The following is a 19,029-nucleotide window of genomic DNA, read 5'->3' as shown; positions in this document are numbered from 1 at the left end:
AATGCTGGAACTGTTATTCATACCATCACACCACCAAAGCATGTCCAGTAAAAGACAAGAAGTTCTGCACTACATGTGGTAGTGAGGGACACGCCTTCAGTTCCTGCACCGCTGCTGCTCCATCACAACCATCGTGCTTAAACTGCAAGAGTAATGATCACCATACACTGGCAGCAAAATGTCCTACAAGAAAGGATATTATGAAGAAAACACAAGATGCAGCAAAGAAAAAACCTACTAGCAACACTCCAACGTATGCAGCAATTGCAAAAATACAAGCAGACACTACAAAATTACTTCAAGCATCTACTCAGCCCGCCACCACCACCACCACTACCATCACTCCTCCAACATGTGACGTAACGAAGATTCACTACTGTCTACTATACGCTCATATGCAAAACATGGCTGTACCTGGATCATTTAACTCTACCATCAACGAGTTATTTGCATTAAATAACATGCCTTCATTTACATTTCCAGCATCTCCACCTTCTGAAGAAATTCTCTTATTCACCAAAAACTTAATCGCCAATTCTTCTGCAGAAGTTCCATCAACACCACCAACTAGTGACGTCAATCCAACAACGACCAATGAGAAGCCTCCACCACCACCACCTCTCACTGAATCCAACCAATCAGAAGCCCTACCACCAGAAACATCTTCTAATTCGTCTACTGAAGTTGAAAACGAAGCAACACCACCTTTCTCTACTCCACCACCGCCTTCTCTACTTACCTCACGTCGATTACCTGGAACACCATGCTTTAAACATAAAGGACTCATATTCTACACCACGAGGCTGTACCCTGCAAGCATGACTCGCCTAGAACTCATCCAACATCTCCAAGACAACACTGTATCGTACCAAAGCGAAGAAAGACCATTCCCTACCTACTACCAGATACTCCACCAACTCCAAACCAACGAATACTACTACAGCTCTCCCATAAGTGTGATACAACTCTCCCGAAAACAATTTACCGCACTGATAAACGGTTTAAGACCATAACCAACTCATCCTGCTTGCTGCCTTCTGACACTCCCAGCTCCTACCACTGCCTTCGCCATCCTCTCCTAGTGAGCCAAGCAATGACATCAGTCAAGCCTCTCTATCTACGTCTCCAGTACTTTTGTACCACATGTCCCAAAGTGGTTGGGCCACTTGCCTTGATTCCTTCTCTTCCCCTCCTCCCCATCCTTTTCCAGCTATTTCCATCCTTCCATATCCTTCTTCCTTCCCATCTTACGACAAATCTCGTCGTCCTCGATTCGATTCGATTCGTATACAGTTTTCTCTCTCTCTCCCCTTCCCATACATTATGTATCTTGGATATGGCGTTCGTGATCTCGGCTGCTGCCCGTCTTGCTGTTAGGTGATTTTAACGTTCACCATCATCTTTGGGGAGGGTCCTACTGTGACTCTCGTGGTGATCAGTTGGAGACTCTTCTCACTTCTCATCCTCTTCATGTTTTAAATAAGGGTGCTCCCACCCATTTTGACTCTCGCACTCAGTCTCTCTTACAATGATCTTTCTATCTGCTCCTCATGAATCACACTTGATTACGTTTGGTCTGTTCTCCCGGATTTGCATGACAATGATCACTTTCCTATTCTTCTTACTTCTATTACATATTCTCAACTGCCTCATAGCCCCCATTGGCAATTTGGAAGAGCAAAATGGGACTTATACTCTCATCTTACCACTTTTTGTGTGGGGGCCCTTCTTCATCTCCTATTGATGAGCTGGTGCACAAGTTTTCGACCTTAGTTTTGACTGCAGCATCACGTCTATTCCTCAAACCTCAGGTAGGCATTCTCAGACATGCGTGCCTTGGTGGTCTCCTGCTTGTGCCGGTGCAGTGCATCTGAAACGCGCTGCATGGTATAATCGTGATATAATCAGACCTCAGATCGTCTTTTGGATTTTAAGCAGGCAAGGGCAGTCACTCGCCATGTCATACATGACATCAAATGCACTTGTTGGCAAGACAAAGTTTCTACCATTACCTCGATTTTCCCTGTGTGTGTGGTTTGGAAGGTACAGAAATTGTGTGCCAAGTACACACCAGCCCCAGCTCCTGTTTTGCGGGTTGCTGGTGGTGCTAATGTTGTGGAATCTCCTGAAGTTGCCATGGAAATCGGGAACTATCTTGTCCGTGTCTCCCAAGGGCTTCACCTCTGTCCCTCGTTTCTCACATCTAAGTCTACCAAGGAGCAATTGCCCTTGGATTTCTCTTCTAATGGAATGGAGTCATCGGCAGCTGGGCCTCATATATCCATATGCGACAACATCTGCATTCTACAGCCCTTACAGTCCTTTTCTGTCTTTTCAATCTTATTTGGACGCAAAGGGTTCTCCCTCAATAATTTAAATCTGCCATTGTACTACCATTTCACAAACCAGGCACCTCGGGGCTTGATCTCTCACTACTGTCCCATTGCTCTGAACAGTGTAGTCTGCAAGGTGATGGAACAATTGGTGAATAGACGTCTGATATGGTATCTCGATACTCTCAATGGTCTTTCTCCTCGCCAATATAGCTTTCGCAAGGGCCGCTCTACTTTGCTCCACTTAGATACATATGTGTGAAATGCCTTTGCTAATAAACACACTATCCTAGCAGTCATTTTTTGATATCAAGAAGACATATTACACCACTTGGGGGTATAATATCTTAGCCCAAGCCCACTCCTTAGGTCTCTGCGGTAATCTACCAACCTTCCTTGCTGCTTTCTTATCTGAAAGACATTTTCGTGTCCGTGTTAACGCCTCGCTTTCCTCAGACTTTGTTCAGACCGAGGGAGTCCCACAAGGTTGTGTCCTTAGCACTACCCTTTTTCTTCCATCGCATATTTGGTTGTCACTTTAAGTGGATGACTTCGCTATAGCTTATGCAGGCGTTGACTGTCGCCTGGTAGTGGCCTTCCATCAAGATGTGGTTGACCGAGTTTCCCATTGGCCCACTTCTCATGGATTTAAATTTTCTAGTACCAAAACCCATTTCGTCATCTTCAATAGACGTCCTCTTGTCCCAGATATTCCATTGTATTTACACGCTCACGTATTCCAGAATGTGACACGGTCAAGTTTCTTGGCCTTCTCTTCGATCGCCGGTTGACATGGAAACCTCACATTTCCTCTTTGAAAGCAGCTTGTCATGGTCGGCTGAATCTCCTTAAAATTCTTGCGCGTTGTTCGTGGGGAGCAGATCGCCAGACTCTCCTCTTGTTTGCATTCCACCCTAGTCTTGTCCAAGTTGGATTATGGTGACCAAGTCTGTTTTGTGGCTTCTACAATTCTTCCTAAGTTAGATCCCATTCATCATCAGGGTCTATGTTTATGTCTTGGTGCCTTTCGTTCATCACTTGCTGAAAGCCTCTATGCTGAGGCAAATGTTCCTTCCTTAGCTAATCGTCGTGATGCTCACTGCCTTCGTTACTTTGTCCGCTCTCATGACCTTCGTGTTCCTTCTACATATAGGTTGGTCTCATACGTTAGTATGAGTTTGAGGTAATCAGTCCCTCAGCCTGGAGTCGATGTGTTCAGACCATCAATCTTGATAAGAATACAGCATATGCGGGAAGAAGTCTTTCTGATTACTTCGACTCCAGGCTGAGGGACTGATAACCCCGAACTGGCACTCCAACCTTCAATGCTGATCCTCTAAACTATTTTATAAATGAAACACGGCCGGTTACATCAACTTTAATTCTGCTCTGTGCCTTGCCTGACCCTCCACACATTTTTATTTAGTGTTTCGTGACCTATACGGTTTATTTTTAACATTAACAAGACTGACTTTGTATTTAGTAAATGCGAGACAAGTAAATGAATTATGTTGTATATGTATGGTATCAAATACCGACAAGATGAAAATTAGACACACGAGCAACATCAGGGTATCTTTGTTGAAGATAAATGAAACACACTTGGAATACTTGGTTTTCTTTATTCTGGAAACGTTTCATCACACAATGGCTTTTTCAGTTTAATGCAGAGAAAAAGGTGGAATAAGAGTAGTAGTTTGAGGCAATCTGTCCCATTTATTCATATCTTTATTGTAGACGTTTCGCCATCCAGTGACTTTATCAATACAAATTCAAGGACATAACTGGAAGACAGAACTATATACAAAAGATGAGGTAATTAGTGCCTCCAAGGCTGAGGAACTACCTCAACTACCTCGTCTTTGGTATATATTTCTACTGTTTTCCAGTTATATCCTTGAATCTGTATTGATAAAGCCACTGGATGGCGAAACGTCTACAATAAAAATATTCAGATGTTGCACATATGTCTAATTGATAAGAACATAAGAAAGGAGGAAAACTGCAGAAGGCTTACTGGACCGTACAAGGCAAGTCCTTATCAAAACCATCCCTTCCCAATAACTGACCAAGAATTTACTCCCGTACCCACGACACCAATGAAACCCAACCCCTCATACTCAAATTTATCCAATATCTTTTTAAAGAAACCCAGGATCCAAGCCTCGATCACCCCACTCGGACGATTGTTCAACGCATCGACCACTCTGTTTGAAAACCAGTACTTACCTGAGTGAGTCATTCTGCAGTGAACCTTACCTGACTATGGCCAAAGAACTGGTCTACAGCCTCGGTAATGTAAACAACTTTTCCGGTAGATGTGACCACCAGCAGGAAGCCTCCCACAGCCTGTAAATAAATACCCACATTAATCATGGGTAACATCACCTCCAGACACACATGAAGCAGTTAGGTAGATGAATTAGACACTTGTGCAACATGAAAATTAGACACATATACAACATCGAGGTATTTTTAATGTAGAATTTTCGGCATCCAGTGGTTTTATCAATACAAATTCTAGGACATAATTTGAAGACAGAACTATATACAAAAGATGAGGTAATCAGTCCCTCAGCCTTGGAGTTGGTGTGAAGAACACCGTAGTCGTGAAAAATCTGGAACGCAGGCACCCACAGACCACTGCTGACCTTGCTACTGGCAAGACACAAAAAAGAGCCCAAGAAGAACACCTCCAATTCACCGACATAGGCAGGAATAACCAAGGTTCTACACGCCACTCTAGAGACACCTTCACTCAGCAACTCCCTCTCTCCACTCCCCAATGGTGCAATGTATGCACACCTTGCAATCGCAGCAAACCCCGGCACTTTCAACACCACTATTAACGAACTATTCCGTCTAAACAACATACCTGCCTTCAATTTCCTGGACTCCACACCTTCAGCCGACATCCTCAAGATCCTTCACAACGTCGTGAAATTACTGCACCTGCAGACCTGTCTCCTGCCAAGCAACTGCTCCTGTAACTTCTATAACCACTTCCACCGCAGACAACGATGATCATGTTACCTCAACCACCGTCTCCCACGCCTTCCAACCTGGTATTACACCATTACACCTCTCCACTGCTCCTGTCAACCCTCAGTCACCTGCTAACACCAGAAGAAGATAGTGACGACTCCAGTACACCCTCATGGGAAAACCTTACCTTCTACACTTCTCCATCTAATGCTGACACCATGACCTGCATTGAGAAAAGCCTCGGTGCTGGAACAGTCAAGTATGCCCGTGAATCACCTCTTCACTTCACACTCACTCAAGTTCTTGAGTTCATCAAGCATCTACGTTTCACCTTCAGTAACAAGACTAAACTATACCAACTCTCCAGAAGTAGCTTCAAAAAGTTTGAAAATGGCTCCACTGCAAACCTGCCTCCTCAATTACTCCTATAACTAGCATCTGTGTGCTGCCCTCTGATATTCCTACCTGCCTGCCCTCTCCTGCGACCTAGAAACTGTCAGCTTCTTAAGACTTAAGACCTCGACTACCACGAGATCGATGCATACACAGCTTCCTCTTCCAGTTTTCTCCAAGTTGGTCCCACGAGCGCCTAGCTACTGGCGCTCTTGGGACCAACACTATGGACACTCCTCTCCACCGCTATTCTTCACCTATCCTGTCTTCCCAGGTCACCCTACATGAGGTCTTACCTAAACTCTCTTGATCTTGGAGCACAGGCAAGAAGGCTGGCACTTATATACTGGCGTCAGGTGAAAAAGGGACGGGTAGCAGACGAAGGCATTGTCACTGGTAGGCGGGATTCCCCAGTGGAAGGTCATACCCAAGGGACGGGTTAGTTCATGGCAGGGGCACGGTGAGCAGTCATGTCAAGTGGTGTACCGTTTACAGCCCTATGACAAGAGGACGGTGGCTCAGCTCCAGCTGAGCCATTCCTGGCACTCAGGCCGCAGCCCGATGCCAGAACGACTCGGGAAATTCTCTGGAGGTGTGTTAACACCTGACGTCCGACACAAGCCCTGTCTGAGCAGTGTACACGAGTATATATAGAGAGCAGAGTGACGTGGACAATCAGGTGAGCAATGCTGAAAATATTGCAAAATACCGACAAGTTGAAGATTAAGATACATGTGCAACAGTTGGGTATCTTTATTGATGAAACGTTTCGCCTACACAGTAGTTTTCTTCAGTCAAATACAGAAAAGGAGGAGGACTGATTACACCTTCATTACTACTACTACTACACCTGCTGACTGTATTTTGACTGAAGAAGCCTATGTGGGCGAAACGTTTCAACAATAAAGAAAGCCAACTGTTGCACGTTTCTTACTCATAAGGACTGTGAAATGAGGTTCAGTTTGAGAGGACCTGCTCAGGTAGATCCGTTTGTGGCTTGCCGTTTATGGCTTGACAGAGACCGCTGTGTGGGCGAAACGTTGTCCAGAGAGGATCGCATTATACTGCATTTATGCCTCTTTTTTAATCATCGTGAGGATGTTTTATACTATTTCCCCGCATGTCCTAGACGTTTCGCACAATGCCCCTCAAGGTGGGCACATTAATACTGAAATATCACCGATTCAAGGAACAGAAGCTACTAACACCTTCCTCGCATCAAACATAATTGTTTCGCCCCCACCAACGTGCAGGGGGAGACCCTACAGGGTTAGCGATTCCCCATAAATCTAATATGGACACGGTAAACTCTGCTATCTTTGGCCTATTATAGCGAACCTCGCAAAAATAAACAGTCATGAGAATTTCCTGACGTTAATGGACTTAATAGAGAATTAAGTTTAAAATAACTGACAAGAATTTATTAATATTTTTTTGACGTTTATCAACAATATATTAAATTCTATTTTTCTACATACATATATATATACATATATATATATATATATATATATATATATATATATATATATAATATATATATATATATTATATATATATATATATATATATATATATATTATATACACACAATAGATTAACAATCCTCCATGAAGTCTCTACTACCACTTCAACTAAGAGCACCCTTTTGGGAGCACCGCTGGGTCACCAGGCCATCGACCCAGTCCTCAAGGACAAAATGAATGACCTGAAGAGAATGCAGGAGAGAATAAGAGATCTTGATGCACATGATGCCCTGTATTCTTCACAAGGTGTATTATTCTGCAAGACTCGCTTACTTCCTGAGGTGCGCACACTTTTGACAACCCAACACTCAACGATTGTGACTCACTCCTGAGATCAGTCTTTAAGAAGGCACTGAATCTGTCACTGGAAGATCAGCAATGGGATCAGGCAACCTTCCCAATGCGACTGGGAGGTATAGGGGTGCGCAAAGCAACGCAGGCAGCTTTGTCTGCATTTCTGTCCTCGCGTTTGGCTTCCAGTGAACTAGTCAAGGAGATTGTCTCCGAACGCTTGAGAGGTGCAGTAGGAGCTCAAGACCCCAGGTTCATTGAAGCAGTCATGGAGTGGGACACCCTTGCAGACTCTTCCAGTAGATCAGCTCCTCCCAAAGAGCACAAACAGTCTCACTGAGACAAACCGATCATGGAAAAAATCACCAACACAATGCTCACCAACGCTTCAGGAAAGAACAAAGCTCGTCTCCTAGCGGTGAAGGCACCACACTCCGGAGATTTCCTTTTAGCTGTTCCCAATTCCTCTCTGTGCACTCGACTCTACCCACAGGCCATTCGGATTGGTGTTGCTCTTCACCTAGCCGCCCCCCATACTCACTGAACATAGGTGTAATTGCGACAGGGCAACGGCTGATCAACTCGGACTTCATAGTCTCATGTGTCACACAAAAGGGAAGTATGTCAGACATGAGGTCAACGACATCATAAAGAGAAGCCTCGCCACAGTCTGTTGCCCAGCTCAACAGGAACCCCAAGTACAGAGGTCTGACGGAAGTCAAAATTGTCCTGATGGAGCCACTATGCTACCCTGGAAGGATGGTAAGCAGATTGCCTCGGAATATACCTGTGCCGCCACACTGGCAGACACCTACTTGTCATACTTTGAAGCTGAAGGGGGTGGAGCTGCCAGCTACAAGGAGACCCAGAAGACCCGCAAATATGAAGGCCTTCCCCCTTGTTATAACTTCATCCCAGTAGGGTCGGAGACCCTTGGAGCATGGGGCAAGTGTGCTATGAAGTTCCTCAAAGATCTGGATGAAAAACTCATCACAGAAACCAAGGGTCACAGAGGGGCCAGCTTCCTCTTTCAGATACTCAGTGCTGTGATCCTGAGGGGAAATGCTGCAGCATTCTGGGCACACGGCCCACCGCCGGGGAGCTGGACGAAGTATTCAAGATATAGCTCTGAGATGTTATTTATGTTCTACTCCCTATTGTATTTTTGTCAGTGTATTTTATCTTTAAAGTCTACTTAGAATAAAGAATATAGGGGGTGGTAGAAGACAATATTCAGCGTCAGGGAGAACCTTGAGTTTTCCCTGAAGTAAGTTTATTCTTTCTTGAAGATGTGGGTCCCCAGAACAGTTCCAGAGGTGGTACTTCCATATATATATATATATATATATATATATATATATATATATATATATATATATATATATATATATATATATATATAATTATACACACACAAAACAACCACCGTGAAAGAATAATGAAATTCGAAGCGCTTTCGTAACTACTCACATTATCAAGGAACAATAAAAGTAATGCATCAAAGGAAAGCATATAAAGGGTCTAGACCACACCTCACTATCACATCCCACAACAAGGTGAGGTGTGGTCTAGACCCTTTATATGCTTTCCTTTGATGCATTACTTTTATTGTTCCTTAATAATGTGAGTAGTCACGAAAGAGCTTGGAATTTCATTATTCTTTCACAGTGGTTGTTTTGCATATTCTGAAATCACCTGTTTACTGTGATCTTATTGCATATATATATATATATATATATATATATATATATATATATATATATATATATATATATATATATATATATATAACACATCGGCCGTTTCCCACCGAGGCAAGGTGACCGAAAAAGAAAGAAAAGCCGAAAAAGAAAGAAAAATACTTTTATCATTCAACACTTTCACCATCACTCCTCCATAATCACTGTCTCTGCAAAGGCGCTCAAATACGACAGTTTAAATGTCCATCCAAACTGCCAATATCCCAAACCCCTCCTTTAAAGTGCAGACATTGTACTTCCCATTTCCAGGACTCAAGTCAGGCTAACCAGTTTTCCTGAAACCCTTCATAAAATATTACCCTGCTCATATTCCAACAGCTCGTCAGGTCCCAAAAAGCATTTGTCTCCATTCACTCCTATCTAACACGCTCACGCATGCTTGCTGGAAGTCCAAGACCCTCGCCCACAAAACCTTCTTTACCTTCTCCCTCCAATCTTTTCGAGGACTACCCCTACCCTGCCTTCCTTTCCCTACAGATTTATACGCTCTTCAGGTCATTCTACTTTGATCCATTCTCTCTAAATGACCAAACCACCTCAACAACCCCTCTTCAGCCCTCTGACTAATACTTTTATTAACTCCACACCTTCTCCTAATTTCCACACTACGAATTTTCTGAAAAAATATTTACACCACACATTGTCTTTAGACAGGACATCTCCACTGCCTCCAACCGCCACATCGCTGCAGTGTTCGCATCGCTATTGGGCCGTGCGGACGTGCTGCGCAGTAGCTCCTGATTGAGTTGGCATTTGCGCAGTGTTGACGTGTACTTGGCTCTGTGAAGACCTGTTTGCGCGCTCTCTAGAATTGAAGCAAGATGCCCTCCATCGAGCAACTTTACCAACAGCTTAAGGAAGAATTGAGGTTGGCGAATTTGGAAATTCGGCGATTGACCGAGGAGAACAAGAAGATTCGTAGTAGTCCTCCTGTTTTGAGTCCTCAGGTCAAGAAGGGAAACTGGTCAGTGGCTGGACAGCAGGGAAAGAAGTTGACGATCAAGAAGACGAATGGAAAGGTAGAAACGATGAAGAAGAAAGAGACTGCCGTGGAAACTGTTGTGGAAACATCCAATACATTCTCAGTGCTACCCGACGAATGTGAGTTGACTACTGGGAACGACACGACGAAAGACATTAAGGAAGGTAAGAATATTGTTGTTGTTGGGGATAGCCAAGTTAGGTATATGGATAGGGCGTTCTGCTTGAAGGACAGGAGTAGGAGACAGAGAGTTTGCTTTCCTGGGGCTGGGATGGAGGATATTGTTAGCCGTCTGGATGACATCATGAGAGGTAATGGGAGCAATCCTATTATCTGTCTCAGTGCTGGAGGCAACGATGTTGGCAGACGTAGGAGTGAGGACCTGATTAGCAGGTATAGGTCAGCAATAGAAATAATTAGAAGTAAGGGTGGGAACCCTCTCATATGTGGTATTTTGCCAAGGAGGGGAGTTGGAAGTGAATGGTTGTCCAGGGCAATTGGTGTCAATTGCTGGCTGGACAAATACTGTAAGGAAAATGCGGTAACATTCATTGACAACTGGGACCTCTTCTATGGCAGAAATGACATGTATGCTAGGGATGGGGTTCACTTATCTAGGTGTGGGGTGGGAGCACTGGCAACTGCAGTGGAGGGAGCAGTTAGGACTTTAAACTAGGAATAGTTAGTGGTATGGGTTTTGGCAGGAAAACAGTGAAGTCCCAGTGTAGTAATATTACGAGTTCTAGGGGAACTAGTAATAATAAGAACGAGATAGATATTGAAAAGCCAGGGACCTTGGGTGATAAAGACGGTAATAGGTTTAGTAGAAAAATAGAAATGAGCAGGAAGGGTAAAGAGAAAGGAGAGTCTTTCAATGTTTATTATGCTAATTGCCGTAGTGCTAGGAATAAGATGGACGAGTTGAGATTAGTTGCTAGTGTAGGTAACATTGATGTATTTGCCTTAACTGAGACGTGGTTTAATTCAAAAAGTCGGGACATGCCTGCGGAATGTCATATTCAGGGTTTTAAATTGTTCCAAGAAGATAGAAGTATTGGGAGGGGGGGTGGGGTGGCATTGTACGTCCGAGATCGCTTGAACTGTTGCATAAAAACGGGTATTAAGTCTGAAGTAACACATACAGAGTCTGTTTGGATAGAATTTTCAGAGGGGCATGAAAAACTGATTTTAGGAGTGATATACCGTCCCCCTAACTTAGATAGGGACCAAGGGAAACTACTATGGGAGGAAATTGTTAAGGCCACAAGGCACGATAATGTAGTAATTCTAGGAGACTTTAACTTTAGTCATGTTGATTGGAATTTCTTGACTGGGAATTTAGAATCGTACGACTTCTTAGAAGTATTTCAGGATTGTTTTTTGAAGCAGTTTGTGACAGAACCTACAAGGGGAAATAACCTGCTTGACTTAGTTATGGCAAACAATGAATCCCTTGTTAATAATTTAGAAATTTCAGAGGAACTGGGTGCTAGCGACCACAAATCAATTACATTTAGCATTGAATGGAAGTACGATAGTAGCGATAACTCAGTAACAGTCCCAGATTTTCGCTTAGCAGATTACGATGGGCTTAAAGAACACTTATCATCTGTTGACTGGGGTAACGAAGAGAGCTATCAATATGACAGTTTTCTGAACACTATACATGCTGCTCAAAGAGCGTTTATCCCATATAAAGAAATTAGATCAAATAGAAATGACCCAAAATGGATGAATAATAGGCTCAAATATCTACTAGGGCATAAGAAAGGAATTTATAGGCGTATCAAAAGAGGTGAGGGTCATCTTATGAATCAGTATATTGACATTAAGAGGGACATTAAAAAGGGGATAAGAAAAGCTAAAAGGGACTATGAAATTAAAGTTGCTAGGGATTCTAAAACTAACCCAAAAAGTTTTTTCCAGGTCTATAGAACAAAAGTTAGAGATAAGATAGGTCCCCTTAAAAATAACTATGGGCACCTTACTGACAATGAGAATGAAATGTGCTTGATTTTAAATAATTATTTTCTCTCAGTTTTTACACAGGAAGACACTAACAATATTCCAGTAATTAATTTTTACAGTGGGCTAGAAGAAGATAAATTATGTAACATCACAGTCACTAGTGAGATGGTTGTGAGGCAGATAGACAGACTGAAGCAAAATAAGTCGCCGGGTCCTGATGAGGTTTTTTCAAGGGTTCTTAAGGAATGCAAAATGGAACTCTGTGAACCATTAACTAATATTTTTAATTTATCTCTTCAAACAGGTGTAGTGTCTGATATGTGGAAGATGGCTAATGTAACTCCTATTTTTAAAACAGGGGACAAGTCGTTACCGTCAAATTACCGCCCAATAAGCCTGACCTCAATTGTAGGCAAATTACTAGAGTCAATTATAGCTGAGATTATAAGAAGCCATCTCGATAAGCATAGCTTGATTAATGATACTCAGCATGGATTCACAAGAGGCCGGTCTTGTCTAACTAATTTATTAACTTTCTTCAGTAAAGCTTTTGAGGCTGTTGACCACAATAAAGAATTTGATATTATTTACTTAGATTTTAGTAAGGCTTTTGATAGAGTTCCGCACCATAGACTGTTAAAGAAAGTGGCAGCCCATGGCATTGGGGGAAAAGTGCTCTCGTGGATCGAGTCATGGCTCACTGACAGGAAGCAGAGAGTGTCCATAAATGGGGTTAAATCCGAGTGGGGATCTGTAACAAGTGGCGTTCCACAGGGATCAGTCTTGGGCCCGTTGTTGTTTATAATATATATCAATGATCTTGATGAGGGAATTACTAGTGATATGAGCAAATTCGCCGATGACACAAAGATAGGTAGGATAATTGATTCAAACGTAGATGTTAGGGAACTTCAGGAGGACTTAAACAAACTCTATTCTTGGTCAGAAAAGTGGCAGATGCAGTTCAATGTAGATAAGTGCAAGGTTCTGAAGCTTGGGAGTGCCCATAACCCTAGTACTTATAAATTAAATGATGTAGAACTTAGCCATACAGATTGCGAAAAGGACTTGGGGGTTATGGTGAGCAGCAACCTTAAACCAAGACAGCAATGCCTAAGCGTACGTAATAAGGCAAATAGATTACTGGGATTTATATCAAGAAGTGTAAGCAACAGAAGTCCAGAGGTCATACTGCAGCTTTATACATCATTAGTAAGGCCTCACCTTGATTATGCAGCTCAGTTCTGGTCTCCGTATTACAAAATGGACATAAATTCGTTAGAAAACATTCAGCGTAGGATGACTAAATTAATACATAGCATCAGAAATCTTCCTTATGAAGAAAGATTGAAGACTCTTAAGTTACATTCACTTGTTAGACGAAGAATGAGGGGAGACCTGATCGAAGTGTATAAGTGGAAGATAGGTATTAATAAAGGGGATATTAATAAGGTCTTGAGGATGTCTCTCCAAGAGAGAACCCGCAGTAATGGATTTAAATTAGATAAGTTTAGATTTAGAAAGGACATAGGAAAGTATTGGTTTGGAAATAGGGTAGTTGATGAGTGGAACAGTCTACCTAGTTGGGTTATTGAGGCTAGGACTTTGGGTAGTTTCAAATCTAGGTTGGATAAGTACATGAGTGGGAAGGGTTGGATTTGAGTGGGACTTTCACATCAGAGCTTATTTCTTGGGTAGCATTGAAAATTGGGTTGGGTAAATGTTTTGTTAGTGGGATGAATTGTAAAGGACCTGCCTAGTATGGGCCAGCAGGCCTCCTGCAGTGTTCCTCCTTTCTTATGTTCTTATGTTCTTATGTGTTTACAACCCAAGCTTCACACCCATATAAGAGTGTTGGTACCACTATACTTTCATACATTCCCTACTTTGCCTCCATGGATAACGTTTTTTTTGTCTCCATATATACCTCAACGCACTACTCACCTTTTTTCCTTCATCAATTCTATGGTTAACCTCATCCTTCTTAAACCCATCCGCTGACAAGTCAACTCCCAAAAATCTGAAAACATTCACTTCTTCCATACTCCCTCTCTCCAATGTGATATCCAATTTTTCTTTATCTAAGTCGTTTGATACCCTCATCACCTTACTCTTATCTATGTTCCCTTTCAACTTTCTACCTTTACACATTAAGAGAACTGCAGCTAGCCAGGATTAGATCCTGCGTCACAATGCCCAGCCCTGTGAGAACAGGACAACATACGCATCCTCCTACCAAGTTGACCATCAATTCTCAAACATCATGTGCTCAGAGAGTGTTAGAGAGGCGAGAGCTAGTGAAGATAATGGCAAGATGGGGAAGAGTTGGTAATAAACACGGATACAATCCATTATTTATGGAATGTTTCGCCCAAAATTGGGCTTTAATAAATCCACTGTTGAAGCCTTTTATAGGGTGAAACGTCGTACCAACAAAGGACTCCACTGTATTTGTTTCTTTGCTACCAAACTAGAGAGATACCGAAAGATAATTTGCAAATTTAATAGTGACAGACTACACACTGAAGACTGGTTAACTACCATCATAACTGTGCTGTTGTAACTACAAACACTACGGTACACCGCCATCATAACTGTGTTGTTGTAACTACAAACACTACGGTACACTACCGCCGTAACTCTGCTGTTGTAACTACAAACACTGCAATACACCATAACTCTGCTGTTGTAACTACAAACACAACGGTACACTACCATCATAACTGCTGTTGTAACTACAAACACTGCGGCACACTACCATCATAACTCTGCTGTTGTAACTACAGACACTGCGGTACACTACCATCATAACTCTGCTGTTGTAACTACAAACACTGCGGTACACTACCATCATAACTCTGCTGTTGTAACTACAAACACTGCGGTACACCATAACTCTGCTGTTGTAACTACAAACACTGCGGTACACCATAACTCTGCTGTTGTAACTACAAACACTGCGGTACACCATAACTCTGCTGTTGTAACTACAAACACTGCGGTACACCATAACTATGCTGTTGTAACTACAAACACTGCGGTACACTACCATCATAACTATGCTGTTGTAACTACAAACACTGCGGTACACTACCATCATAACTCTGCTGTTGTAACTACAAACACTGCGGTACACTACCATCATAACTCTGCTGTTGTAACTACAAACACTGCGGTACACTACCATCATAACTATGCTGTTGTAACTACAAACACTGCGGTACACTACCATCATAACTCTGCTGTTGTAACTACAAACACTGCGGTACACTACCATCATAACTCTGCTGTTGTAACTACAGACACTGCGGTACACTACCATCATAACTCTGCTGTTGTAACTACAAACACTGCGGTACACTACCATCATAACTCTGCTGTTGTAACTACAAACACTGCGGTACACTACCATCATAACTCTGCTGTTGTAACTACAGACACTGCGGTACACTACCATCATAACTCTGCTGTTGTAACTACAAACACTGCGGTACACTACCATCATAACTCTGCTGTTGTAACTACAAACACTGCGGTACACCATAACTCTGCTGTTGTAACTACAAACACTGCGGTACACCATAACTCTGCTGTTGTAACTACAAACACTGCGGTACACCATAACTCTGCTGTTGTAACTACAAACACTGCGGTACACCATAACTATGCTGTTGTAACTACAAACACTGCGGTACACCATAACTCTGCTGTTGTAACTACAAACACTGCGGTACACCATAACTATGCTGTTGTAACTACAAACACTGCGGTACACTACCATCATAACTCTGCTGTTGTAACTACAAACACTGCGGTACACTACCATCATAACTCTGCTGTTGTAACTACAGACACTGCGGTACACTACCATCATAACTCTGCTGTTGTAACTACAAACACTGCGGTACACTACCATCATAACTCTGCTGTTGTAACTACAAACACTGCGGTACACCATAACTCTGCTGTTGTAACTACAAACACTGCGGTACACCATAACTCTGCTGTTGTAACTACAAACACTGCGGTACACCATAACTCTGCTGTTGTAACTACAAACACTGCGGTACACCATAACTATGCTGTTGTAACTACAAACACTGCGGTACACTACCATCATAACTATGCTGTTGTAACTACAAACACTGCGGTACACTACCATCATAACTCTGCTGTTGTAACTACAAACACTGCGGTACACTACCATCATAACTATGCTGTTGTAACTACAAACACTGCGGTACACTACCATCATAACTCTGCTGTTGTAACTACAAACACTGCGGTACACTACCATCATAACTCTGCTGTTGTAACTACAGACACTGCGGTACACTACCATCATAACTCTGCTGTTGTAACTACAGACACTGCGGTACACTACCATCATAACTCTGCTGTTGTAACTACAAACACTGCGGTACACTACCATCATAACTCTGCTGTTGTAACTACAGACACTGCGGTACACTACCATCATAACTATGCTGTTGTAACTACAAACACTGCGGTACACTACCATCATAACTCTGCTGTTGTAACTACAAACACTGCGGTACACTACCATCATAACTATGCTGTTGTAACTACAAACACTGCGGTACACTACCATCATAACTCTGCTGTTGTAACTACAAACACTGCGGTACACTACCATCATAACTCTGTTGTTGTAACTACAAACACTGCGGTACACCATAACTCTGCTGTTGTAACTACAAACACTGCGGTACACTACCATCATAACTCTGTAACTACAAACACTGCGGTACACTACCATCATAACTCTGTAACTACAAACACTGCGGTACACTACCATCATAACTCTGCTGTTGTAACTACAAACACTGCGGTACACTACCATCATAACTCTGCTGTTGTAACTACAAACACTGCGGTACACTACCATCATAACTCTGCTGTTGTAACTACAGACACTGCGGTACACTACCATCATAACTCTGCTGTTGTAACTACAAACACTGCGGTACACTACCATCATAACTCTGCTGTTGTAACTACAGACACTGCGGTACACTACCATCATAACTATGCTGTTGTAACTACAAACATTGCGGTACACTACCATCATAACTCTGCTGTTGTAACTACAGACACTGCGGTACACTACCATCATAACTATGCTGTTGTAACTACAAACATTGCGGTACACTACCATCATAACTCTGCTGTTGTAACTACAAACACTGCGGTACACTACCATCATAACTCTGCTGTTTTAACTACAGACACTGCGGTACACTACCATCATAACTCTGCTGTTGTAACTACAAACACTGCGGTACACTACCATCATAACTCTGCTGTTGTAACTACAAACACTGCGGTACACTACCATCATAACTCTGCTGTTTTAACTACAGACACTGCGGTACACTACCATCATAACTCTGCTGTTTTAACTACAGACACTGCGGTACACTACCATCATAACTCTGCTGTTGTAACTACAAACACTGCGGTACACTACCATCATAACTCTGCTGTTGTAACTACAGACACTGCGGTACACTACCATCATAACTATGCTGTTGTAACTACAAACACTGCGGTACACTACCATCATAACTCTGCTGTTGTAACTAGAGACACTGCGGTACACTACCATCATAACTCTGCTGTTGTAACTACAAACACTGCGGTACACTACCATCATAACTCTGCTGTTGTAACTAGAGACACTGCGGTACACTACCATCATAACTCTGCTGTTGTAACTACAAACATTGCGGTACACTACCATCATAACTCTGCTGTTGTAACTACAAACACTGCGGTACACTACCATCATAACTCTGCTGTTGCAACTACAAACACTGCGGTACACTACCATCATAACTCTGCTGTTGTAACTACACTGCGGTACACTACCATCATAACTCTGCTGTTGTAACTACAGACACTGCGGTACACTACCATCATAACTCTGCTGTTGTAACTACAGACACTGCGGTACACTACCATCATAACTCTGCTGTTGTAACTTCAGACACTGCGGTACACTACCATCATAACTATGCTGTTGTAACTACAAACACTGCGGTACACTACCATCATAACTCTGCTGTTGTAACTACACTGCGGTACACTACCATCATAACTCTGCTGTTGTAACTACACTGCGGTACACTACCATCATAACTCTGCTGTTGTAACTACAGACACTGCGGTACACTACCATCATAACTCTGCTGTTGTAACTACAAACACTGCGGTACACTACCATCATAACTCTGCTGTTGTAACTACAGACACTGCGGTACACTACCATCATAACTCTGCTGTTGTAACTACAGACACTGCGGTACACTACCATCATAACTCTGCTGTTGTAACTACAGACACTGCGGTACACTACCATCATAACTCTGCTGTTGTAACTACAGACACTGCGGTACACTACCATCATAACTCTGCTGTTGTAACTACAAACACTGCGGTACACTACCATCATAACTCTGCTGTTGTAACTACAAACACTGCGGTACACTACCATCATAACTCTGCTGTTGTAACTACAGACACTGCGGTACACTACCATCATAACTATGCTGTTGTAACTACAAACACTGCGGTACACCATAACTATGCTGTTGTAACTACAGACACTGCGGTACACTACCATCATAACTATGCTGTTGTAACTACAAACACTGCGGTACACTACCATCATAACTGCTGTTGTAACTACAAACACTGCGGTACACCATAACTATGCTGTTGTAACTACAGACACTGCGGTACACTACCATCATAACTATGCTGTTGTA

General features: G+C 42.6%; 1 protein-coding gene across 7 annotated transcripts in view; it reads right to left on the bottom strand.

Moving 5' to 3' along the window:
* LOC128699706 (neuronal PAS domain-containing protein 2-like) overlaps positions 1-19,029 on the bottom strand; it is a 689,714-nt gene that overhangs the window by 101,512 nt on the left and 569,173 nt on the right. For all 7 annotated transcript variants that reach the window (XR_011393896.1, XR_011393897.1, XR_011393895.1 and 4 more), the window contains exon 4: positions 4,593-4,682. Coding sequence is in view for 4 of the 7 variants with exons in the window: in XM_070099405.1 (XP_069955506.1) it covers positions 4,593-4,682 (90 nt within the window). In the remaining 3 variants the exon portion in view is untranslated. The remainder of the gene's footprint in view (positions 1-4,592; positions 4,683-19,029) is intronic.

The sequence above is a fragment of the Cherax quadricarinatus genome, chromosome 67 (genome assembly GCF_038502225.1).
Source record: "Cherax quadricarinatus isolate ZL_2023a chromosome 67, ASM3850222v1, whole genome shotgun sequence".
In the NCBI taxonomy this organism is placed as follows: Eukaryota; Metazoa; Arthropoda; class Malacostraca; order Decapoda; family Parastacidae; genus Cherax; species Cherax quadricarinatus.
Note: the sequence above shows the minus strand (reverse complement) of the source record. Positions and strands in the feature narration are given on the sequence as shown.